The sequence below is a fragment of the Podarcis bocagei genome (assembly GCF_964188305.1).
Source record: "Podarcis bocagei genome assembly, chromosome: 12".
Taxonomy (NCBI): Eukaryota; Metazoa; Chordata; class Lepidosauria; order Squamata; family Lacertidae; genus Podarcis; species Podarcis bocagei.
Window position 1 is genome coordinate 34,605,323 of NC_138137.1, and position 26,348 is coordinate 34,631,670.

General features: G+C 40.0%; 1 protein-coding gene across 13 annotated transcripts in view; it reads right to left on the bottom strand.

The window, feature by feature from the left end:
- Window positions 1-26,348, bottom strand: part of AKAP9 (A-kinase anchoring protein 9) — a 109,492-nt gene that overhangs the window by 43,289 nt on the left and 39,855 nt on the right. For 11 of the 13 annotated variants that reach the window (XM_081163107.1, XM_081163118.1, XM_081163115.1 and 8 more), the window contains 14 exons: window positions 26,085-26,295; window positions 25,018-25,097; window positions 24,365-24,470; window positions 23,341-23,438; window positions 22,564-22,666; window positions 21,724-21,922; window positions 19,597-19,687; window positions 18,884-18,958; window positions 17,536-17,889; window positions 16,675-16,899; window positions 14,971-15,111; window positions 14,397-14,497; window positions 12,956-13,164; window positions 273-499 (listed from right to left, as the gene is read on the bottom strand). In XM_081163107.1, the coding sequence (XP_081019233.1) occupies window positions 273-499; window positions 12,956-13,164; window positions 14,397-14,497; window positions 14,971-15,111; window positions 16,675-16,899; window positions 17,536-17,889; window positions 18,884-18,958; window positions 19,597-19,687; window positions 21,724-21,922; window positions 22,564-22,666; window positions 23,341-23,438; window positions 24,365-24,470; window positions 25,018-25,097; window positions 26,085-26,295 (2,220 nt within the window). The remainder of the gene's footprint in view (window positions 1-272; window positions 500-12,955; window positions 13,165-14,396; window positions 14,498-14,970; window positions 15,112-16,674; window positions 16,900-17,535; window positions 17,890-18,883; window positions 18,959-19,596; window positions 19,688-21,723; window positions 21,923-22,563; window positions 22,667-23,340; window positions 23,439-24,364; window positions 24,471-25,017; window positions 25,098-26,084; window positions 26,296-26,348) is intronic. The other 2 variants (XM_081163116.1, XM_081163108.1) reach the window with 2 other exon arrangements.

A 26,348-nucleotide genomic window follows, 5' to 3' on the forward strand; every position in this document is an offset into this window, starting at 1 on the left:
GGAGCTGTCAAACAACCATCCTACCACTTCGCTGCTCCTCAACTTCTGCAGCTAAGGCCAAGGCACCCATGTCAGTGTGAGTATAAGCAGAGGGTGGGAGGGGGGGGGGTCTAAAGGAGAAAGTGTAGTTGGGATAAGTTGTAAGGAGAAGGGGGAGAGGAGGTTGGGATGAGATGCTAAGGGAGAAGATTTTCAAAACCTATACTGTATCCAATAGTGTTTTGCAACCCGTTCCTCAATAATCTACTAAGGATATAATTAAGGAGTGCTACCTGATTGGTGGTTTCGTTTATTGTTTCCAGAAGTTTTTCAACGGCTGCCTGAAGTCGAGAACTGATATTTAAAACCAGCTCTTCATTTTTGGGGTCTACTTCCACTCCAGCAAAGCCATGCTCCGTGAGGTACTGTGAGAGTTCAAGGCCTTCATCTGTGACTTCTGACCACATGCTAGGGCCATCACCTTCTACATCGCTGCCATGATACGAAGATGATGCCTTTTCTACACAAAAATAATAATGATGATAATAATATGAGTAATGGTGTCTTGTAAAGCTTTTTGGTATTAAAAATGGTAAAACAGGTTCATATATATATATATATATATACAGAATGAATTATGATCAAATAAATAGTACAAATACACATATATAATAATATATGGCCATACTTACACTGTAAAAGCAGGACATCACAGCAACAACAAAAAATACATTTTGCACTAAAAGTTACACAAATAAGGTAGAGAGAATGTTAGCAAGCAGAAACAGGCAATAGAAAAGGAGATACTAACAGAAGAAAAATATTTTTGTAGCATGCTATAGTCTATTCCTCTTATAGCGGGTACGTGACTGGAAACTAATCTTATTGGCTTCTGTTAGTGTGTCCCAGTTTGGAATAAGCAGCTGCACATTGCAAGCATATAGAATGTAAGCAGACTGCACTTCAGTACCACTTTGAGCCATAACATTCAGATTATGCCCTTAATAAATTACTATTGGGCAATTAAATCAGGGAACTATTCATGTCGACATCAGGGTTTGTTTTTGCATTTGTTTGTTTGTTTGTTTAAAAAGATATACCAAGCGGGCTGCAATTCTATGGAGGGATATATGGGTTGGGGAAAAATTATTCCTGCTCTCAACTGGCCTGCTTGGGGCCAACTTTATCTCTCCTTAAGTCTCCTCCTGGGAAGTCTACTCTCTTAGATTTCCCAGCAAACGAAATACATTGTCTCCACCACTAGGGTAAATTAAAACAAAACAAAACAGCACCCTGCCTCTGTATTTACCCAGTGTTGCCTTTTACTCGGATCTCAGTTTTGATCAGTATTTTCCAGTTTAAAATTAAAATCCACTGTCAGTAATGAAGCCAGCAGCAGCAGTTTTGCAAGAGCTTTCATGTCCAAAGCAGCAAAAAGGAAGTCCTGGTTCAGATGTAAGAGTCATCTTAAATTAATAAACTATGATTTCACGTCATCAATAATAGTCAAAGACTAAAGCACAATTTCTCCATTAGGTTGCAATGTGAACCTGTCATTAAAAGAAGAACTGGAGGCAGCTGGGTAGGAAGAGACAAGAAGGGAACGCACAGGCACACTCTCTCAGGCCTTTAAGGACTGCAGTTTTCTCAGCTCTGTCTGAATCAGGACCATGGCAAGAGGTCTATATAGGAATAATTTTATAGTGCCCTTTCCTCTTTGGTGAACTACTCAGTATGAACTGAAGTAGGCACCACCAACACATCTTGCTTAGGCTTTCAGAGCCTTGGTGTACCACTTTTTATAACATCCATGAAATATTTTCCTTAATATGAATTACTGTTACATATCTCCTTTTATAGTTTTCGTAAGGCCAACGTAAAATTCCGTAAAACTGCAACACTCCATGAACAAAAATAAAATAACATAGTTTTTATATGAATGGAATGAATAGCTGGATGAGTGTCAAGTTTACATTCACATGGCACCTTTCATCTGCACAGGATGTCAAAGCACTTTACATGCCCTGCAGGATTCAAACTCAGAGCCATCAGCGTGCAGTTCCCTTAGGGATTTGCTGGCAAATGTTTTCGGCCAACTCATTGCGCAACATTTAGGATGGATTTGGAGAAAGGAAGAGTTTAAAAACTTTCCAAACCCTTCTTAAAAAAAACAAAAACAAAAACTTTCTACAGACTTAACCGCTCACCCTTTTTACAATATGCAAAGTGTTACTATTCCATCAGGAGGTGAAGGGCCTCCTGGTGTCAAAGCGTATTTACTGCAGGAGCTTTAATATCCTCAGAGTAGAAAGGACCTTTGAGATGCACATCCAGGATACTGTTTGGTCAATGTTAATACATTGGTTAAGGCTGAGTCGGGGGAAGCATAACCCCGTACTGAGCCACCGACACCACTTACGGACGCAACGGATGCTCTTTGAAGTTCACCCATCTTTAAGTACTGACCAGGTAAGAGACCCTGCTTAGCTTCTGACAAATAAGAACCTGGAGTACAGTAAGCAGAGCTACAGAAAAGATACAGTCAATTATAAAGATATATTAGTTACTGCGTATTCTAAGCTATGTGCAAAGTCCAATGGGTATATATTACTCTGGCCCAATCCACAACTTCATTACACTGCATGCCATTGCACAATGCCCCCTTTGACCCAGGAAATAGGACACCCAAGCTTGCAGCTTTGGCCATGCGTCCTCACTATTAGTCCTTCTGGGTAGGGCATTAACTTCAGAAGGTGCATCAAGTATCTGTAGACCTGAGGAATGGCTGTGGGTTAAGAGTCTAGCAGTGCCATGCAGTTCAGCAAAGCTGACTCCGTTGCCAGTTTAACTCTTGTCTTCCAGCTATATCATGCTTTTCATGGAAACAGAAATGCACCCTTGGTCATTTAGGTTGCAGGCTGTAGGTTTGCTTGCTTTTCTAACCCCCCTTAAGTAACATGAGATTTTAAAACTGTTGTTAACTAAAAAAAAACCTTTAAACTTATCCTCGCAGGGAAAATGCATGTAGTTCACATTAATCTACCATACCCTATAATCTAAGTCCTGACAGGAAATTTTTGCTGAGCTTGTATGGCTGGATGTATTGTGCTTCAGTAAGCTACTTTAGAATACAGGATGCTATTTTCATAGAATTACACAGATGTGCAAGAACATTTGAACTTCTTAAGGTCTATGAGGTTTTCATGCATCAAATCAGCAGGTTTTGTGCTGACTTAGCCTTTGTTTTAAGCAGCTCATGTTTTTTCAAGTGTTCATACATACAATTATGAAGTAAATCTCCCTTGTGTATTCCAGTGGCTGAGGGGCTGTGAAAGGATTACAAATATTTTGAAGTTACTTTTCTAAAGCCTTGTGTTGGCTCTAGCTATTTATTAACCAAACAGCTCTAAGACTGTGACAATTTGTATGGGGGGGGGGGCAGCTCCTGTGATTACATGGGACCCGTTTATGCCCTGTCCTAATGGAAGCTGAGCTAATGGTGGGATGCTCATCTCTGGCCAAGAGCTCATACAATCATACTTGTTCCTCCATCTGGTACCACACAGTGGTGCCAACACAGAGGGAAGAATTATTTTCTTTGGTTCACCTCAGGCTATACTTATGGGGCTGAGATGTAGACTTTGCCTCAGTTTCTGGCAAGTCGATGCAAGTGGAGGTTGAATAGCAACAGTGGGGCGAATGCCTTGGTGTGAACAGGGAAAGTGTCAGCATGACAACAGACCTAAAACAACTTCCCACTCCTCCACACCTTTGCAGTTTGATTCTGGCTGTTAGTTCACAGAAGCTGTGAGTGAAGGATGCCATTTTAGGTGGTTCAACACCAGAAGCTACCTTCCATTCCTAACTGTTAATAATGCACAGTCTAATCTACTGCACTAACAAACATTAAACCTGAATAATGCATGTCGGATGGCCAACTACTCTACTCTTTCTTTTTTATAGAATATTTAGCTAATTTGTAGTAGAATAACACCAATTCCAATGAAACCTGTGGGGTGTTACAAGCTTTTATCATTCACAAAGGAAAAGCTGAACAGGGACACTGTAAAATAACTGAATCATTGAATGCATCATGAAGGTTTCAGCAGTCCATGACATAAGCTCTCCATAAATAAGCACGAGTTGCTGGACGTCTTACACTAATGTCACTTCTATTTCATAGGTTATATAGGGGGACCATACCTTATCAAATATGATCCTTTCTGTGTTGCGTTTGGTGCTCAGATATAGCCAAATCCCAAACTTTCCCTTGCCATTCCGTCTATCCTAGTCTATCGCTAATCTTTCCAATTTATTTACCTGTCACGAGTTCAGAATAGTTTTGCAACATATACGTTCTGTCTACTTTCCTCTGGCTTACACACACAGCTTCACCCTATACCAGTGATGAAGACGGCTGTTTCTTTACCTATCTATAGTTGCTGACCACACCCAAAAGCAAGCCTTCCTTGAAGAGTCCAAAAGAAGGCCTTCATTCACACACCCTCTCAAAGAAGCATCTAAGTGAGTTACATAAAACCAAACAAAGCATGAAGTGACAGATTATGCTAAATATATGATAGCATCTTAAGATCAATTTTTCAGATTAAAGACTTATGTTTTAAATCCGCAACTCCTAACAACTAGTTTTATATGAGAGGGCGTTTCTTTGTATTTCGATGCAGATTTAATTAATCACACAATTTTTGTAAAAGCTTGAGATTTCTCTCTTCCTGTGCAGTAACTTTTATGCTGTTGCCATCTTAACAGCACTACTCTTTTCCTCTTACTCATCCATGCCTTTAGGAAGCAGAGTCATGGCACATTAACCTGGCTTGGACGTATTCCAAAGTTATTGTATTGATACATGCATAAACACTAGGGCTTATGTAAATACCACAGCTGCAAAGAGATCAGAAGGTTTTCGCTTCAATTTGCAACAAACTATGCTTACTTATTCTGTCCAAACCTAGACAAACTGTGGTTAATCTTAATTATGATTAAGGAAACAAACCAACTGCAAACCATGGCTTATGATCTGGGCTTCTTTCTTAAACCTAAACCACTAAGCACAGGTCTCAAGTTGAGAAAAAAATAGTTGAAAACAGAAGCAAAAGTTTCCAATCTCATCCCTGAGAGTTGAGATAAGCTTACAGACCCATTTCTGTAGCACTAAATAGTGGCCTAGCATTATGTCAACATACAGCCATTGTCTCCAGATACCTTTTCGTGCTTAAAGGTAAAGGTAAAGGTAAAGGGACCCCTGACCATTAGGTCCAGTCGTGACCGACTCTGGGGTTGCAGCGCTCATCTCGCTTTATTGGCCGAGGGAGCCGGCGTACAGCTTCCGGGTCATGTGGCCAGCATGACTAAGCCGCTTCTAGCAAACCAGAGCAGCACACGGAAACGCCGTTTACCTTCCCGCCAGAGCAGTACCTATTTATCTACTTGCACTCTGACGTGCTTTCGAACTGCTAGGTTGGCAGGAGCAGGGACCGAGCAACAGGAGCTCACCCCATCGCGGGGATTCGAACCGCCGACCTTCTGATCGGCAAGCCTTAGGCTCTGTGGTTTAACCCACAGCGCCCCCCGCGTCCCTTAATCATTCCTAATAAGTGATGCTTCAGATGTGATATCATTCATACGTGCAAAGCATTTCCATCTATGAAACAGCGCATAATCCATGTGTACAAAGTTGTATACGCCTGAATTTTTCGACATGTGTATCACATGGTTTCCAAAACAACAGAATTGGAGGGAGGAACTGAAGTCAGAAAATATGCAACCAAGAGAAACTAGTTCCCCCAAGTGCCAATTACCAAAGCTTATCATGTTTCAGAACCAACGTTTTATCTTCAGGAACTCTGGTTTTCCTCAAGTCAACAGATAGGCAGTGAAGTGTAGTTGGGTTCCCACAAGGCAAAACACAGTGATAACAACAAGAACCTTTACTGAACTAAAAGAACTTGACAACGGGGGCAAAGCAACTGCTTATATACATTTATGAATGCTTGGGCCACTCCCACTCCCACTGTGATTGGCTGTCTAAACTTCCAAGCTGCGAATCATAACTCAGAGTTTAAGGGCCAATGGCAGAGGCCCAAATCCTGAATTGTTCTGTGATTGGATATCCTGTATCAAATCAGAACACGGGCTCAGAATCCTTAGTCCAGACTCAAGCTCAGGCAAACACAGACCACTGAATACATAACAGGCAGCAACACCGGTGTAAGCTGCTTCAGAAAGTCTAAGATTGCTCCTGAGCAAAGAATTTTGCATTGATCTGCAATGCAATAAATCTCAATAGTTAAGGATAAATACAATATGGTTACATAGCAAATGTTTGTGTAGGTGCACCAACACAACACATGGTAGCCTGCATATGGCTTATATGTTATCTTTTACTAGCATTTGACCCAATTTTGGGTCTTCCTAAAAAAAGCTCAACTTTCGGGGTGTCCTAGTTTTACATGGAGGCACTTTCTGCATTGGAGTTTTGTCTTATCTGAAAAAGTCTTCAGTTCCAGACCAGATAGCATTCTTGTATAATAAATACCACATGCAGTTCTGTACTATTGTGCAAGCACAGTGGTAGATAATTATTTGCAGACACAGCAAGTCCTTGATTATATAACCATCTCTGACATTAAACCCCCAAATCTACTAGGATTTATTTTTTTAGCTTGGTTGACATACTACACCAAAAGAATGAATGACTTAGATATATTCCTTATATAGAGTTGCTTACTAAGTTCCAGTCAGCTGTGCTATCTCGATTTATCACCAAATGTGTATTTTGGCCCTATACACCATTTAAAATTGAGAGGGTATTTTATAGGAACCGATGTTTTTAACTATGCGAGTTCAGCTGACATAGTTGGCCAATTTAAGGAAACAGCATTTAGCTTAATATTCCAAACCATTTCTTATAACATATACTGGCTGTGTTTGTCCATCACAGTAAACCAACCACAAGTGTCATGGTCAAGTCATAAGACTCTTTTACTCCCACATGGCCAGGAGGAATTGGAAGCTTTTACTTGCCTTTTGCTTTTCCTTAACCAAGCTTAATAATCTGGTGAGACCAACTATGGCTAACACAATTTTTCTAATCTAAAAAAATATACCATTAAATCAGAGTGCATTTATAATTCACACATTGGAGAAACCTTAGCATAATTCTTGTTTAAAATTCATTTAGTGTCATGGCACCTACCCTTTGGAATCCGCCCCCCTCCCTCCCAGGTTACATATTAGACAGCCTGTCTCTATTGTCCTTTTGGTGCCTCCAGAAGACCATACTCTTTCAAGAAGCCTTTTAAGTGGAGATCCCAGTCTGTATATGTACTGGAACTATTTTAACTGTTTGCATACATGGAATTGTTGTACTGGAACTATTTTAACTGTTTGCATACATGGAATTGTTGTACTGGAACTATTTTAACTGTTTGCATACATGGAATTGTTTTTAAAAGTTTGTATTGTTTCATACAGAATTATAGTATCATAGAATTGTAGAGTTGGGAGGCACCAAGAGGATCATCTAGTCCATGCATACTCAACAGGTCGATTGCGATCTACTGGTCGATCAACTTTGGCTTCCTAAGAAAAGCTCAACAACTTTGAGTAGATCGCAATGTCTTGGAAGTGCCTGATCCAGAGTCTCAGGCTCTACTGAGTGAGCCATGTGGTGAGGGCATATATGAAATTGTTTTGAATTGTTTATTTTCCTCGCTTTTTTGTTTTATGGCTATAACAGATTTATTTGTTTTTATAATTGTATATTTAATTGTTATAACTCACCCTAGGATCTTGTGACAAAGGGCAAGTTAAACAAACAAACAAACAAATAAAATACAAACAAATAGTAAGCGGGGTTCATAATTGGAGCCAAGGATTAAGGAAGATATTGAGAATGGAAGGGGCAGATTTCTTTATATTTCTTTATATTTAACTATGATGCACTCTTACTCTTTCTGCTCACAGAATGAACAATTCATTTTTATAATAAAAATTAGAAGCCTTCGTGCTGAAACAGGTAGCAAACAAAATGTCATGTCATTAAATTCTATACTCTATAAATCAGTATGACAAGGTTCATCAGTGTTTATTTTTAAATACTGAGACAAGTTAGTACAAGTTTAAGAAGGCAAGTATAGTCTTGTATTTCACTGCACACATTACCTATGCTCCAAAGAGCAGAATTACAACAAATGACTAACTGAGGGCCAACACAGATGAGATATGGGAAGTCCAGGGCTGGAAGTTGTTGTACTACAACTCCCATCAACCACACCAAGCACGGCCAGTAGTTAAGGTACTACCAAGGTACTAGAAGGAGTACCAGGTTGCCTATCCCTGCTCTATGGTAATGTCAAACAACAATCACAAAACAGTTTCAAAATCATTTGGTAAAACAATATACCATATTGGCCCGAATATAAGCCGCACTTTCCCCCCAAATTCCGACCGTGAAAAGTTAAAGTGCGGCTTATATTTGTGACCTTACAAAAAATATCCAGTATGCAGCCAGGAGCACGGGGCAATCAGCACCAGGAGCACAGCAAAGGGGCACCAGCCCCGCGCGTAATTCCCTGTCCTCTCCCCCAAGGCTAGGAAGGGAACAGCTTATATTCGGGTATTGTCTTTTTTTCTCTCCCCCCCCCCCTTGACTTTTAAATGTGCAGCTTATATTCGGGTGCAGTTTATATTCGGGCCAATACGGTATTAACTACATAATACTGCCTGAGTGATCCTAAAACTAGCTTTTTCTCCTGCATAGACACAATTCTTTTTTATTTCTCATAAGATTTTATTAAGGCTTTTTCATAATACAACATAATAAAAAACTAACATAAATAAGAAGAAAAACAGGAAAAGAAAATAAAGAGAAAGAGAAAAGAAAATGCAGATTTTGTCTCTCAAAGGTAAATCTGTGTCCTACACAGAAAGGGGTGGACCCTCCCAGCTCTCACCTGGGAGCTTCCCCATCTTCTTCCTGTCTCTCACCTTGGGAGATCTTCCCTTCCCTGCCTCTCACTCTGGGTCATTCACCAACCTACCATCACCTTCATGTTTGTATAATTCCAATAATGTCCCAGATTAGAGGACACCAAGGAAAGCAAAAGAGGAAAAAAGAGAGAAGGAAGGATATAAAAAAGAATAGAAGAAAAAATGGGGAAAGGAAAAAGAAAAATCGATAAAAAGGACTTCTGATGTTCCTTCTGCCAGTTATATACATAAAAAATAAAAAATATTCACTCTAGGATGACATCCAGCTGTTTTATCTTCTGCTAGGCAATACTTCCCCAATCTTCAGACCCAAATGTCTCAGGTTCATTCATTTTGTCTTCCACAAAAAAAGTAATTATTATTAACAAATGCTAGCAATATTTTTTCTCCACTAACTTCAACAACCATTCATCCATACTAAGCAATACTAAACATTTTCTTCTTTATTCACACAAGAGTCTCCCCACTGTAGTCAGACTACTGAGATATAGTGGTACCTCTAGATACGAACGGGATCCGTTCCGGAGCCCCGTTCTCATCTAGAAGCAAACGTAACTAGCGACAGCACGTCTATGCACGCATGCGTTGCTTTTCGACGCTTCTGCGCATGCACGCGACGTCATTTTGAGCGTCTGTGCATGCGCAAGCGGCGAAACCCAGAAGTAATGCGCTCCGTTACTTCTGGGTTGCCGCGGAACGCAACTTGAACGCGCTCAACTTGAAGTGTATTCAACCCGAGGTATGACTGTACAATTCAAGCACTAATTTGCTTTTGAAAATTCAGATAATGTTCCATTCATTCCTCTGTTATCGTAAGCATCTGTTTGCAGTGATTTCTGGTTAGAGACAAGCACGCAATCTCAGCATTACTTACACTGTGCTCTTTGAGTTTTAGCTTCCATTGGTACCAACAAGGTGAACCGCAAAGTCTTTGCAGTTTCACAGTCATTGTCCTTAGAGTAGTAGCTATGAAAAGCAACGGAGGAAAGGGGTGGGTAGAAACTATTTAACACTATTCTGCTCCTCAGCCCAGAGTAAGAAATCTGCTGGGGAGTCCTGTCAGGTTAATTAAGCAAAACAACGGTTGAAACAAATACAACACACTTAAGAGGCTTTGGAGGTGGGCTGGAAGCCATCGCTGACCTGCTATGGCAGGGGTCGGCAACCTGAGGCCCATGGGCCACAAGCAGCCCATGGGGGGGGTCGTTTAACCAGCCCTCAAGCCTCCCCTGAACCAAGCCACCCGCTCGTCAAATCCCCGTGTGCTGGGCTAAACTGGCACAACACAGTGCGGGGACTCGCTTCCACAGTGCCATAAATCACGTCTCCGCAGGCGCTGGATATCGCGTGATCTGGCCCATGGAGTAATCTCTGCTGGAGTGAACCGGTCCAAGTGAGGTAAACCTTGCCTACCCTTGTGCTATGGGGTTAGGAAAAGGGGAGGGAGAGACACAGGCAGGTAAAATAAACAATGGAGAGATTCCTACTCTTCCTCCCAACCCCACCCTACCAAAAAAAACCTTGCAGACCTAAATCTGCCTAAATCTACCTACTCAAACTCTCATACCAAACATATACAGTTCTTCTCAATGCAACACCAATCATAACAAAAATACACAGTCACCCCATCTCCAAACACTATGTACAAGGAAAGCTGATCAGCCAAGGGTTCTTGAGGAAAATGCAAACTGAATCCTCACAAACGTGTTAGAGCCTTCTCTGAAAAACTTTCCATGTCACCCTCTTCCAATGTCCTAGTATCTTTTTTCTTTTTTTAAAAAAGGCTTTTGAGTTTTTCTTCTTGATTACACAATCTCTTCCCACACCTCCTTTCTTGGTCTCTTTCAAGTGGCCCTGTTGATATACCCCCAGAGGCACTAGGTCAGTCTGCCACTAGGAAACCAGGCACAACGTGCAAATTTCCTATCACCATTGTGCCACATGAGCAAGCAGACCACACTGAGTGGAGAGAAGAAGGAAAAACAACAGAGCAAAAGACAGCATGATCTTTCTCACAGGAAGACTAAATAATGTAGAAATGCCATAGAACAGAGATAGTGTTAACAACAAGAGAACCCCAAAGCAATTTGCAAACACCTAAACTTCAAGAGGACTGCTGATACCTCAGGAGTAAGATTCATACATTTAGCTGGCAACCTCCAGTCTACCTATTCCACAGCAGTCCCAGGCTTTTAAAAAGGCTATTAAATAGGGGAAAAACCTCTGGGAATTGCTTCATTGGCATTTTTCATAAGTCCTATTTCACTGTAATTTGTAAATCTCATCGGCATGAGTTACATAGAAAACATTTAATTAAAATTTTAAGACGTTTTAGCTTCAATATTCAGCAGCCAAGCATGCCAGTTCATTTCCAGAAGCATTTTTTCAACAAACTTCACTTTATTTCAGTAATAATGTAGGTAGGAACATTTCCTTAGTGGCCCTGTAAAAGCACTCATAATGTAAACCTAAGAATGAGGTAAGACCGCTGGTCAACATATTACAGTGTTCCATCTCTGACAATGCTCACACAAGACATTTTAATGCTGAAGTGTAACAAAGGATACTCTATTGCTTAACATGAACTCCCAATCTCTGTATGTTTACAGTACCATAGTAAATATAGACAAGGATACATGTTCTAAAGTTCTAAGACCTACTGGTGCTCCCATCTTCTGGTAATGTGTGTGCTTGTTTTATTTTGACTGTCTGATTAGCCATTACTACGGTCTCATCTGGTTGCAGTATTGTTAATTATGGTTAAGAGACTGGGAGTGTGCTATGACCTGGAACACTCACTCTTCTGCACAAATTATTCCTTTTCTTCCATGGTTTTGTTAACTAGCATTTAGTGTTATGTCTAAAATTAGCCATCAATGCAGCCAGATTTCTTTAACTAAGGTCTGGAAATCTGCTTCAGCATCTAGTTTCAAGCACTGGTAATCAGAAATGAATAATCATCTGATGCCTAAATATACATTCAGTTTTCTATTTTACTTATTTATTTATTGCTAATGCAACACAGAAGTACCGGTATGTATAGATCCTCACTGATGCAGAAATATCATCTTTACAATGGAATGGAATAGGTCAGGAAACTGATAAGCCAGGTTGCCATATTAACGGCTGAACATAATGTCCTGTCTACTTGAAAATAAGCTGAGCAAATGAAGCTCTCTGCACAAACTTTGAGATTGCTGCTGCTTACAGAAGAGACACATAGCTGCCAACTTTCCCCTTTTCTTGCAAGGAATCCTATTCGGAATAAGGGAATTTCATTGGAGTTGTCATCAAGCTTGTACTAAGATGTAGTTGTTGCCTGATTACAGTTAATTACCTGCTGCAGAATTAAAAATGTTGAGCATCAATCAACATATTGTTCAAGCACACTACTTCAAACACACACACACACACACACACACACACACTTTCAGCCAAATATCAATATTCTCACAGCGGGGTAGTGGGTTTTGTTTATCCAGCTCCCTGTCTTTATCTGGGACCTACAAAAGCACATCCTTCAACATAGAGCTGTGTTCTACATCCCCAGTTGGTGGCAGTGATGCTTCTGAATACCAGCTGCTGGAAACCACAGAAGGGGAGAATGCTCTTGTGTTTGGATCCTGTTGTGGATTTCCCACAGGCTTCTGGCTGGCCATTGTGAGAAGAAGATACTGGAAGAGATGGACTACTGGCCTGAACCAGCAAGATACTATTAAGTTCTTAGAAATTTACATCCCATGGAACCAATGGCATCATGGAGCCCACTCCATTCCATGGAAAAGATCCAATTAAAATTAAAGCCCTAAACTATATAAATCCAAACTCAGTTGTAGGTTTCTTATTACAGAATTAGTTTTAGAGCCAAATTTTAGAGTTCCCTTAACACACCTGTTGTTGGCAGTACAGATTCTGAATAGCTTCCACATAAAAGCAACAGAGAGCATGGCCTCATTGCAAGTACCTGCTTCGTATGCCACACAGATGCTTGGTTTTGTGGAATCCTCAGCTCTGGTCTCCCATGCAAGACTTTTAAAAGGCAACTGACATTTAGATGAGCGATCCAGAAGTCCTACAACATGGCGGCCAATTGTTTCTTCTACAGCTACAGTAGTCTTCACAACTTCCAACAGAATCTTCAGCAGTCTGTTATTGGCTTTCTGCAAGGCACATCTGGAAACAGAAAATGGAAAGCGAACTCAATCAAAATTGGTGCGTTGAGAATTACATGTTACACAACGGTAACAGAAATATTGGATGCAGGGTTTAAAGATGCAGACAAAACTTAACGAAATCCAAATAAGCAACAAACGGTAGAAAGTTGAGTGACTGGCGCATTAACTCAAACTGAACCAAATACCACTTACTGCCACATGAATAAAGTTAATGACTCAAAGCCATGGATAAGGGAACATCAGAACTAAATGACTCCCCCAGGTAGCACAATAAGCAAAGGGGTTTACTAGCATACTCAATGGTTCCAACTCCCAATGATAACAGGATGTTGGATGAGATGAAACTTTGATCTGATCCAGGAGGGCTCTTACAGTATTTTGATGGATAAAAAAAAAAAAATCTTTTCTGTTGCTTGATCCTGTGTATATTAAGTTCCCCTATGTTAAATGGAGCCTACCCCAAATAATCATGCATAGAACTGATCTTTTGAGCACCAACTTATGCACGTTTAAGAGATTTCTGGGGCACCTTTGGGGACATGTTTGCTCAGAACCAAGGCCCCATCTGCACTATACATTTAAAGTAACATTACACCACTTTAAATAGTCCCAGCTTCTCCTAAAGAACCATGACAACTGTAGTTTAAGGGTTCTGAGAGTTCCTCGGGAAGAGGGGTTGACTTTTAAACCACTTTGAGAATCGTGCAGAGAAAACCACAAGCGACATTACAAGGTTCTTTTTATTGTAATCACACAGCTTGTATCTGTCAACCACAAAAATCACTATTACGAAAAACCAAACTGTAAAATGTAAGTTAGAATAAAGGTATAATGATATCATGGAGCTTAATGCATATGGACAAATCAGTTTCGCATACAGAACACAGCCATAGATGTGGCACAAGGCACTAACGATCACTACAAATTCCAGTGATAATACGGCTACTTATTTAATTCAGTAATTAAATTTTAACACCTCACCCTGAGTTTTTAATGTGTAAGCATTCAAAGTAAAAAGAGACAAGGATCCAATCCAGGCTCATTTTAGTCAAGCAATGCCTTGAGATGAAAACATCTACAGATCTGTCATCACATTACATAGCTTGACTGCTAGCAAAGTACTAACATATCATTGACATTGACCTATCAGCCTCAAAGTTATGTAATTTCTTCCAGCTGTTAGCATAAAGTTTCTCAGGCTGAAATATCTCAGTCTTCTTAACAGCATACCTTTCTTTGGAAAGGATATCCGGAGAAGTTTCTTCATGCTTTCCTTCATCTTCACCTTCACCAATATTCTCTTTGGATTCATTCTGACTTACATTTTCACTCTGGGTAAGTTTTGGCAATGGCAGAGAGGAAAAAAGATACAAAAATCCCGTCATATTGGAATCAGCACGCTTTTCTGCTTCACAGTCATGTTATAAAAATTGGGAGGGGGGAAAAACCCCACACCATAATCCACAAGCTTTATATAGATTTAAGTAATAGTTAACTATCCTGTTATCAGATACCTCAAGCTACAGATTGAAATAGTTTAGTCACAGCCTATAAGAATCAAGTTTGTTGTGCTAAGTAAACAGTTTCTTAGTTCCTTGTTGGGCGTTACTACAGCAACATTAAAATTAGAGTCTGCTTTCAATATCATGTCAGCTGCCTATGCCCCACCTTCTTGTTTAATCAAACCCCATTTAAGTAAATATGACACCTAATAGGAAAATGTCCTGTGCTGAAAAGAGCAACAATAGCAAGGCTACTTCATTTGCATTCCGCAGCTTCTAAAGACAGCCAGAGTCTTCACTACCTGTGTCTGAGTACCACTGTTTTTTAGCTCACGGGGTAGCTTCTCTCTCCCTGGCAGGAGTTGCTCCTTTAGTGCTTCTAGTTCCTCTAAAAGCATTTGTTCTCTTTCTGTGATGATGCTTTCACTATCCAGTGTGTCACTCTAAAAAAAAAAAAAAAGAAGAGCACACCACTAACATATTAGAAATACCACAAAAGGAATCAGATATATACTGTATCTGACAATCGTAAGGCTGGGTCCCAGATATGACACCGTTAAAAATTCTGTTCACTTTGGTCACAGGATTAAAGAGAAAACCCAGTCTAAAATTAGGACACTAAGATAAACAGTTCAGTAGTTAGTGTGAGTGTGCGCGCACGCGTACACACACAAAAATATTTTTATGTGTATATGGGTTGGCTCTGGACTTACATTCATGGAAAGAATGGAGACCCAGCAGGTGCTCTCAGTTGCAGGAGGACCACAGTGATTTTTGCCCATTACAGTGGTACCTCGGGTTACATACGCTTCAGGTTACAGACTCCGCTAACCCAGAAATAGTACCTCAGGTTAAGAACTTTGCTTCAGGATGAGAACAGAAATCGTGCTCCGGCGGTGCGGCAGCAGCAGGAGGCCCTATTAGCTAAAGCGGTGCTTCAGGTTAAGAACAGTTTCAGGTTAAGAACGGACCTCCAGAACAAATTAAGTACTTAACCCGAGGTACCACTGTATTCCTTTCCCTTGCATCCACCTTCTATGCTATTCTTGAGGGTTCCGTAGCCCTCTGGAATAGCTTTCCACGTGGCTGCAAGGGCAAAGGAGAAATTGGGGCGGGGGGAACCCAGCTCCCCTTCCTCTATGCAAATAAAACTTCACTGAACGCAAGTCTGGATAGAATATCTCTTGCTTGCTTTCTCTCTCTCTCTCTCTCTCTCTCTCTCTGTACATACACAGAGCTTTTAACATATATTGGCAAACAAAATGTATTTATACTGCTTAATCAATTCCGCCATAAGATTGACACAAACACCCCTTTATCTGCATTCTTTATGGGGTGGTATTATTTAATCTCAGGCAAAATGTAGAACCTTTTCATTCTCATATCAAAGACATCTATTGAATTTCTGTTCACGGGTTGCCTAGAGAGAGCTAAACCATGAGCCTGTATTCGGACGACAAACTAAGCCAAATCATGACTTAGGTTCAGTACAGTGCAGCAGCAGCAGCAGCAGCAGCAGCAAAACTGATGCTTGTAAAAGGCAAGGACCACTGTTCAATTCATGAAATATCCCCAAGGCTCTTTGAGTTTATGAGAATTGCCAATACCGCATTGGTAGTGACAAGAAAGCTACTCAATGTATCTGTATTTTTTTTTTTAAGTAATAAAGGAAATTTCAAGCCAAACAAGTGAAAAATGTATCCTTCACACAATATGCATCTAGATTCAGGTAGGTAGCCGTGTTGGTCTGAAGCAGTCGAAATAAATTAAAAAATTGTCCAGTAGCATATTCTTTAGATACCATCTGAAGAAGTATGCATGCACACAAAAGCTTATACCCAGAACAAACTTAGTTGGTCTCTAAGGTTCTACTGGGCAATTTTTAAATTTATTTCGACAATATGCATCTGTTTGTGCATGTCATAAGTCTTATAGAAAACCATGGGCAGGGGAAGGGTTTTTTTGCCCATATTTCCAGATCTTTCCTGTCTCAGGGCTCACATTACCTCTGCTAACTGCACTTTAAGCCTATCAAGCTCTGCTAGGAGGATCTCTTGGTTTTCTTTCTGCAGCTCCATCTGTTTCATGTGACCCTGTTTCAATATTTCTGTTGCCTGCTGATGTTCCTGATGCTGACGGACAAGCTCTTGACGCATATCTTCCAAACGCTCTTCATACAATGATCTCTGACTTGAAGATACTATGCTGGAGGTTGAAACTTCATTTTGAATCTGTAATTTTTGTTGGCAAGTATTAAAAATGGCATGAGTTCCATGAAGTAAATTTTTTATCTTACATAGATGTACCTTACATTACCTGTGTACCACCAACATCAGATTTTAAAGCTCAAGAAGTTTAAAGCCATGCTTTGCTAATAAGAACATTTATGGTAATAAAATGTTATTTACAGTGCAGTCCTATAGATATATACTCAAAGTAAGCACCATCAAGTTCAAGAAAACTTACTCCAAAATAAGCATGCAGGATTGCAACCTTAGTGGACTTTTAGTCTTTTATGTCCTTTTTTGCATTATTTTGTTTGAACCAGGCTTCCTCAACCTTGGCCCTCCAGATTTTTAAGACTACAATTCCCAGCATCCCTGACCACTGGTCCTGCTAGCTAGGGATCATGGGAGTTGTAGGCCAAAAAAAACATCTAGAGGGCTAAAGTTGAGGAAGCCTGGTTTGAACTATACAAGCTGAATATCAACCACCACAATTACAGGGTACCCACCCTACCCCCATTCTCAAGCATTATTGTTCACAACAGAATGAGTGGTTTGCTAACCATGCACTGGGAACAAAGAAAATTCACCAAATTATGATTTTCAAAGTAATTTTTTTGAAATATGTTTGATTGTATTTACCAGAGATGAATTCTGCATAAGCTCTCTATCATTTAAGGAAGAGATTGTTGAATCAAAGTTGTGTAACCCAAATGCTTTAGCAGGCTTAACATCTGGTTGAAATTGTCCTTCAAGTGATGAAATTTCACCACATTCTTCACTGATCTCTCTGCTAAGTGATTTGGATTCTTCATAATTAGGCATCGAAATGAGAAGAGAAGCACTATCGAATTTTTCAAGACATTCCTTTCTAGTGAAATTATTTTCTTGCTGAGTTTCTATTGGCACTACCGATAACATTTCTTCTTCCTTTAGATTTGCAATCCTTGCTAGTTCATTTTTCTGTGCAAACTCAACGCTCATGGTTACCACCACCTTAATAAATAACAAATCAAGAGTGAGAGAAAGAGAGGAGCTACTTTAGATTTTCATATAGATCAATGTATGATACATTCCCTCCATCAGTGACAGCGTAAAATTAAGCTTGCATTATACATATTAAAACAAGTATTCAACAAAACAAATGATTTTTATTTTTAATCATTTGTGACATTTGATAAATGGCAGAAATATACATGGGTTAACAGGAATTAACTAAAGGAATGCTGAAGTAGTACAAAGGGCAAAATCTATATAAGGACTTGCTTACAAGGCAAGACGTACTCCTCAAAATATTCCACAATGCACACAGCACTGACAGGAGTACTTCTTGACTCAGTTCAGTTTATACCAAACCATGATCAGTGCTAACCATAGTTGAGAAGCCAAACTACAGTCTGAATCAGGTCTGGGGAAAGTTTTCAAGACCATGAGCTGCATTTCCTCACAGACAACTTGTGGGGCACAGGGAATCACATGCCAGTGGTCAGCTGACACAGAGGCAAATCTGGGTGAAGTAATGGAGGTACTCTTACGTTTGGACAGTTGGCTACATTTCAGCCACCAGAGGTTTCTACACTCCATCACCCACTACCATCACTCCTTCCTTCATCGAGGCATCACAGTTCAAGGAGACATTCAAGCTAGGCAAAAGGCTGTGATGAGAGTGCAGGACTGATGAGGGGTATGGCCCTGGGAGACTCTCAAGTGTGGAATAGAAAGGCTTGAAGGGATTCATTTGACAACCCACCCCCCAGCCTTAAGTTCCCCAACCCTGTTTGAAACTACCACACAAATGATGCTTTACACTTTTGTCAGTCTTGTTTGCTCAGCACTCCTGTATTTACAGGCAGGCAGTTGGCTCTCTGGTTGGCCTATATACACTGTCTGTCAGTTTAGATGTCATGCCAAACTATAGTAAACCTTCCTTAACCATGTTTTCGCATGATTCTGAATTAAGCCCCAATATATTGCCCTAGAAAGATGGTACCTTTGCTACTTCTTGTAGTAATTTTTCTTGGTACTGTTCTTCCAGAAATTCAGTAACAGCAATGTCATTAGTGAGCTATATATACATTAAAAAAAAAAAAAACAGAAACAGGAAATGTATTCATTTTTAAAGATTTTTTTTTAAAAAAAGAAAATCACTTTTGACTATTCTAAAAGGTTAACTGTACATATTATAAACTATGCCTTCAGCGTGAAGCAAGGTGATGGCCAGGCATAGACTTTCAAAGTTGTATACAACACTGATTTCTACAAGTAATATAATAGCAGCTCTTTTACTGGCTAAAGCACAGGTTTTTGTAGGGGCTCAGCAGTGACTCATCCTGCATCTCATATTGTAGGTAATAACAGCCCATACCACAAAGCCCTGTTTTTTTGCTGCAGCAGAGTTAACACAGCACGTTACCCTTTTGGAAACACATGCTGAGTGTTCTATCTCGGAATCAAATAGAAGTTGTTAAGAGTGAGGAGAATCTCCTGACCAAGTATGGAATCACTTTACAGTGTTATCATTTGCTCAAGAAGCCCAAATCTACTTAAATAATGCTAAAGGTAGTTCAATCACTGCAAATCAGTTAATCCCAGATGAAATCTGTTTACAAGTTTTGTGTGTGGTTTATGTTGATGAGGATCTCTTATTTGTAAACACTAAAAAGTATGCTGAAAAAAAATCCAGAGTAATCTACAGTACCGTACCTCTTCTGGGTTTTCTGTACATTGTTGACGACTACTTTTGGTGTTCTTCCCATTCTGCTTAACTTCATTTTCCTGTGATTCCACAGAAATACTAAAAAGAAATTTTTAAAAGGTGAAGCACTAGATGACATTTCCTCTCCTAAGATGTGTCCATTGTTAAAAGAAAACACCCATCAGAGTCACAGATACAATGAAACTTTCCAAAGCAATCCAATATTAATAGATAACATAATCACCATTGTTTCTCAAAAGTGGCAAGTACAGTCGTACCTTGGTTTTCAAACAGCTGAGTTCTCGAACATTTTGGCTCCTGAACGCTGCAAACCCGGAAGTGACTGTTGCGGTTTGCAAACTATTTTCGGAAGCCGAACATCCGACGGGGCTTCAGTGGCTTCTGATTGGCTGCAGGAACAATTTGGTTTCCAAACGTTTTGGAAGTCAAACGGACTTCCAGAACACATTCCATTTGACTTCCAAGGTACGACTGTACTTGAAAAGGCAGCCATATTTCTTACAACTATAGAACATAAATGTCAGAGGTATCTAAACAATTTCACTGAAAGATAGCAGAAGGGTGATCTGTATCAAGTCTGGGAGTTTCCAAAACCTAAACGCACACTGGTTGGGACCTGATAAACAAGCTGCTCTCATGCTTGTCAGGGTGCCTCCAGTTAACCAAACCGATTCCCCCTAGTATATTTGCCTCGTCTCCTCCCTTCATGCTAAAATAGTACATGGTACTCTCATCCTTGTCTCATACTGCAGCACCTAGAGAAGACCAGGGGCTTGATAGTATGAAGGTTTTCCCTGCTATCCCAACTGCTGCATTCTGCTTTGCAGATGATCTCTCACATCCACACTCTCTGCCACAGCTCTTTAGTGCTCAAGCAGCAAAGACACACGAGGGAGGGACTGGTGTTTGTTGTTGATATTCAGCCCCATCCCTTGTGCTTTTATGTTCCTGCTGTTTCTCTAGATCCTGCGGAAGCTGGAAACCAGGTGTTTTCAATTTCCCCAGGGCCAGGACTCACCCTGCAGCAGATGATCTCTCTCATGCCTCATTCATTATCACTCTGCAGTTCTTAAAGGCTCAGAGTCTGGGTAGGAGTGATATTTAAATTTCCCCCAGTGCTCCTGTTCTCTATGATCAACATGCAACAATGATAGTAATGGCATTGTACTTGTTCTGGTTATCAGCTGTTTTGTGGAGCAGGGAAACCATGACTATCTCCCTCATGTTCTTGTACCTTCTTGATTCTCAGGCTAAGCAATACCACTGCTGAGGATTTGAAAACAAGTGGAGTCAGATAAACCCAGACTTTCAATATCATATTATTATTACTATCATCATCATCATTATTTTAAATTTCTTACCCATCCTTCACCATGAGGTCCCACAGGGCAGGCTACAACAATTTGTGTTCAATTTGCATTGCACAACATTGAATTTGATGTACTAATGTTCTGCCTTGGTGTTCAACAGTGTTCTATGTCCCTGTAGTTTCCCTGAATAGGATGTTCCTGGACCCCGGGAATTCTATTCCTAATCTACTAGAAACTGATTTGAATATCATAGTTTTAAATTGTAACCTGGCCTGTAGGACCTCATGATGAAGGGTGGGCAAGAAATTTAAAATAATAACCATAGTAATATGATATTGAGTGCATCTTAGACTGGAAAGATTTACTTTTCAGAGTTTGGGTTTATCTGATTCCAGTTGTTTCCAAGTCCTCAGCAGTAGTATTGAAGGGTTGCAGAGTTTCAGACAGGAGATGCCAGAGACTGAACTGGGACTTTCTGCCTGCAAAACTTTTGTTCTACAAACCACGTCATGGCACACACCCCTTCACAAATCATTCAGAAACCATGGTCTGAAGTGGTGGGGGCAACCTGCACCGTCATTCTCCCAACAGCAGTCTCTGTTCACTGTTCCTATACAGGTGAAGAAACCATCACATTTTCTTTTGCTTATAAGACAATATGGTTGCAAATGGGGAAATCCTTGAGGAGAAACCAAAATGGTGGTCGGGAGCAAACTCATTTTTAGCTATGGAACAAAATTGCTTGTGTGATCTCTGTTGTAGCTTTTGTTGTTGAAAAAAGGGGGAAGCCAAAATCATAGGTACCTGAAGCAATCGGAAGCCACACTGGCATCTTGGAGTCTGCTTTGTAAGTGGACTATCTCTGCAGTATATCTTTCCTCAGTTTCTTTCAACTGCTGATGGAAATATGATCTGAGGCGCTTCACTTCCTGAGCATGTTGTTCTTCAAGTCGAGTTTTAAAGTTATCCATGTCTTCCCAACAGGGTGACCTCACTTTAAGATCTATGTATGAACAAATCATAAACAATAATTCTAAACATATCATCAACCGGGGTGGGGAAGCAATGATATCAGAGCAACATTTCCTTTTACAATGAATACAATTTGTTTGGGGCGGTACTAGCAATCACTCCAAAGGGTTTAGGAATTCACGTGAGCTTCTCACTAGCATCCGACTTTCAGGATTCTCAACCCGACAATTATAACTGAGTGGGGCCTTCATCAAGATGGGCCAGCACAGGGCATATTCTAAAGGTAGAAAGATACTGAATCAAGCCCAGATTCAGGTCAGTTCAAGTTGTACAGAGGTACCTTCAGAAGAAAGTGGCCCCTGGTCTTCAGTTGTGGGGAGAGCTTTCTTTTCTCCCCGTTCTTGCTCCTCAACTAGCATACATGCAGTACCCAGATCAAAATGGTACCTCCATATTTCACATGAGTTGTCAGCGTTATTTTTTCATTCCACACCCCCAAAGCACTAGCCAAGTTTATTCACTCTAGAATTTCTTCAATGTTCCCCCCACCCCATGTACATTTTGAGATTTGCCCAATATGGGAAGGGTCTGTGGCTTTGTAACCGACTTAAATGGATTTGTTTGCTTATATTACACAGATCTTCTAATCTGACTTTAAATGTATATCTTTACCAGCAAGATCCTGTGACGGAGTAGGTAAACATTCTACACTCTGTTGAAGACAGTTGCTTTCTTTTCCATTGTATTCTGCAAATGATGCCTCTTGCTCTTCAAGCTGGAGAAAATTAAATAGAACCAAATGGGAGACATGGAACATTAACTTTCTTTCTAAAATTGCTGCTAACATTTTACTTTTTGTATATCCTGCTGAATTCTGCATAAATGTGGACAGTTTCGAAGTTGTGATAAAACTATATTGCCACTGAAATGTATATATATCTAACTCATAGCTCTTTGGTTGTGCTTAAGTTATTATGTCAACAGTCTTGGGTGCCTTCATTTCTATGCATGTATACTCAGAAGTAAGCCTCATTGAATTTCCAAAAATATATATTCTATCCTTAAATAACATAAGAGAAGATGCATCTAGCTCAGCAGCCTGTTGTCAGTTGTCAACCAGATTCCTGTGAGAATCCCGCAAGCAGCACCTGTGTGCAACAGCACATTTCCCCAGGTGGTTCACAGCACCTGGTATACAGAGGCATACTGCCTCCCATAAACGGAAATATAATGCATTAGCCATTAATTGCCTTGTTTCATTCTCCTTAAAGCCATCCAAGCTGGTGACCATCACCACTGGAAGCAAGTGCCATAGTTTAACTATGCACTATGGGAATAAGTACTTCCCTTACCATCAGTGATATTTACAATGCAGTGTTATGCATGTGTAACTCAGAAAAGCGGCTCGCTCCTTAATTCTGTCTAGGATACAGGCAAAAAGCAACCTACCTTTTTTCTGTCTTTCACAGACTTTGAATGATAGTCCAGTAATCTGTGATACTCTTCCGTTATCTTGCTCAGAAGAATTTGCAGGGTTCCTTGCAAAGCTAAAGGCAGAGAATGAATTAAACACAATTATTGTGTTGCTCTTGTGTATTCCTTTCTTTTCTTTCTACAAACATTACATTAAACAGCATTCTACTGCTATGTTCTTCGAAAATGTAGTATATCCTTTTTACCTTGCCACAGATGATGATTTTCTCCTCTTTAATCAGCCAAATGTGGCATATTTTCTACAAGCAACTTATTGCAAAGGGGAAATAATCCTAGCACACCATAGCCATTAAATTGTTTCCTAAATATCATTTTTTGTTTTTACTGTCCCTGTTAGGTTTTAAAGTATTATGGAGCAAAATCTTGGACTTGGTTTCAGTTACTTGCTAAATGTTAAAGAGACTTTAAAAAAATATTCCCATGACCATGCTGTTGGTCCTGCAGCTCAGACTTCTGTCCCTCCAATTCTAATATCCCCTCTTTTCCAGTGAGCTTGGTTCAGTTTCACCTCTCTTTTTTATTCTCTCAAGCAGCTCTGATGATTCACCTCAAGTATTTTACCATGGAGTCAAGCTGCTTACTTTTCCCATTGGACCATAACAATTTTTAAATTGCTGTAGAACTCTCATGGTCACGGAACCCTTTCCTAAGTCCACTGTGTTGAGTCTCCCTTTAGACTTCTCAAGCCTCTTTCTAGCCCCTTTGCCCACAGCTATGGCCTCCAAGGCTTCCTGAATCCAATCTAGAAAGCTAACATTCTGCCAGAATATCACTGCTCCAATTGTTCCTGTGCCATCCACTGCCATGCTGAACTCTGGTAAAGAGATTTCTCTAGCTTTCCCAGCCTTGCTATGTTCCAGCCAGTGCTAGCTTCAGCTCCAAGTTGCTCCTCAGATAAAAACAGCATTTCTATGTTTACAACTGCTACCAAGGAGATAAAAGACAGGGCTATAAAATTAATATTTGTGTTTTTTGTTACCTTGGGCTTCTGCTCTTGATATTAACACCGAGTTCGATTGTCCTCTCTCCCCAGCACCAGATTCAACAGCAGGTGAAACATTTTCAAGTTGAACGCTGCAAAGGGACTATAAACAAAGGAAGAAAGTTAAACATATTCCTATTGCATCTGACTGTATCAAGCAAACAGGACGAGGCCAATAAAACCATTATAACATCTTGATTCTTCCTCCTAAAATGGGCATGAAGAGAATTTAGCAAGAGGTAGATCCACAATTCAACAATCCTAAGAGATTCGCCCAGTGTGGTGTAGTGGTTAAGAGCGGTAGTCACGTAATCTGGGGAACCGGGTTCGCGTCTCCGCTCCTCCACATGCAGCTGCTGGGTGACCTTGGGCCAGTCACACTTCTCTGAAGTCTCTCAGCCCCACTCACCTCACAGAGTGTTTGTTGTGGGGGAGGAAGGGAAAGGAGATTGTTAGCCGCTTTGAGACTGCTGAAGGGGAGTGAAAGGCGGGATATCAAATCCAAACTCTTCTTCTTCTTCTTCTTCCATATCGTTCTCATGTGAGATGTAGGGATCCACAAGTGCACACAATAGAGGAACTTTTGGTTTAATTTTAATAGATGAAAGAACACAGGATTTGCAAGTATCCTGTGGTAAAATGCTTCTCACCTGAGTGAGCTTAGAACATTCTTCAGCTACTGTTTTGCTAAGCCTTTCTAGATGCACCCATGGAGACTGGCCTTCTGCATCTGTGAAGATAAACCATCACTGAAAATTATTTATTTTAGAATGCTTTCCAACATTTTGAGAAAGGGAGACAATAAAGACAGATATTTGGGTCTGTTTTATCTGTACGCTATAATAAAATTTAAAATACAAAGCAGAGCAATCAGTTGAATGATTTATTACAGTCACCAACCAGTGAAATTAGAAGACAACAGTGGAGGGTCAAAGAAACATAGAGATGCCTCCAAGCAAAGGCAGGAAATGAATTGAAGCCTCTCAACATTGGACACCTAGCTACTTCTTCTGAAGTTTGGCATTTCCTAAGGAGCAACCAAATCCCACCTGATAATCTTTCTCACTCATGAGAGGAAGCAGAAAGAATAAACCAACCGCTTTGCACAAAGTAAAATCTTGAGATAATCTGCTGGTTGGAATTTGCTAAACCAAATGCCTGCCTCAGATTAGGAGTCAGAGTTCTGCATTTGTATACCTTAGCATCTTATGTAATAAACAAACAAACTATAGCATTGCTTTTTAAGGTCCAAACCAGATACAGATGTTAGGAAGGTTAACAAACAGGAAGATTTAAAGGAACTATTGGAAACTCAAGGCAGTAGAGATATGAGATGATCAGAGCCCCCCCCCCCAAAAAAAAAACTTGAAGCATGGGAAGTCCCAATAAAAATTTATAATTTGGCAGAATATTTGGACTATATAATATGTATTTATAATTTGGAATATTTAATGTGATTTGATTGGATTGTTAAAATGGAAAATTTAATAAAAAAACTATTTAAAAAAATAAACAAATAAACCAGATACAAATGTTAAATCAGAAATCACAAAATTAAAATAAGACACCAAAACATGCTTTATACACTACATCATGAGCACCATAAAAATGTATGCAATGGTCTACTGCTGCCAAACTAAAACGATCTACTAATACAAAAAATACTGCCTCATATTTAAAACTTCAAAAAGAATTTTCCTCTGCTTCACCACTTTACCTAAGTTTTGATTTTTAACGTTCTGAAGATCTAGTTGGTTTTTCATAAGTTCATTCAGTTCTTGTGCATGATGGGACTGGAGCTCTTCTTTAAGAGCAGAAAGTGCATTCTCCTTTTCATTTTCCATGCATTCGCGCACTTGGTCCACGTGAGCCGAGTAAACCAAAGACAGGCAAATGCGCTGGGCTTCCATCTGCAGTTTTAAATCGCTCTAAGTAGAGATGGGCATCGTATGAGGGTATTAATAAATTTTTCTATTCTGTA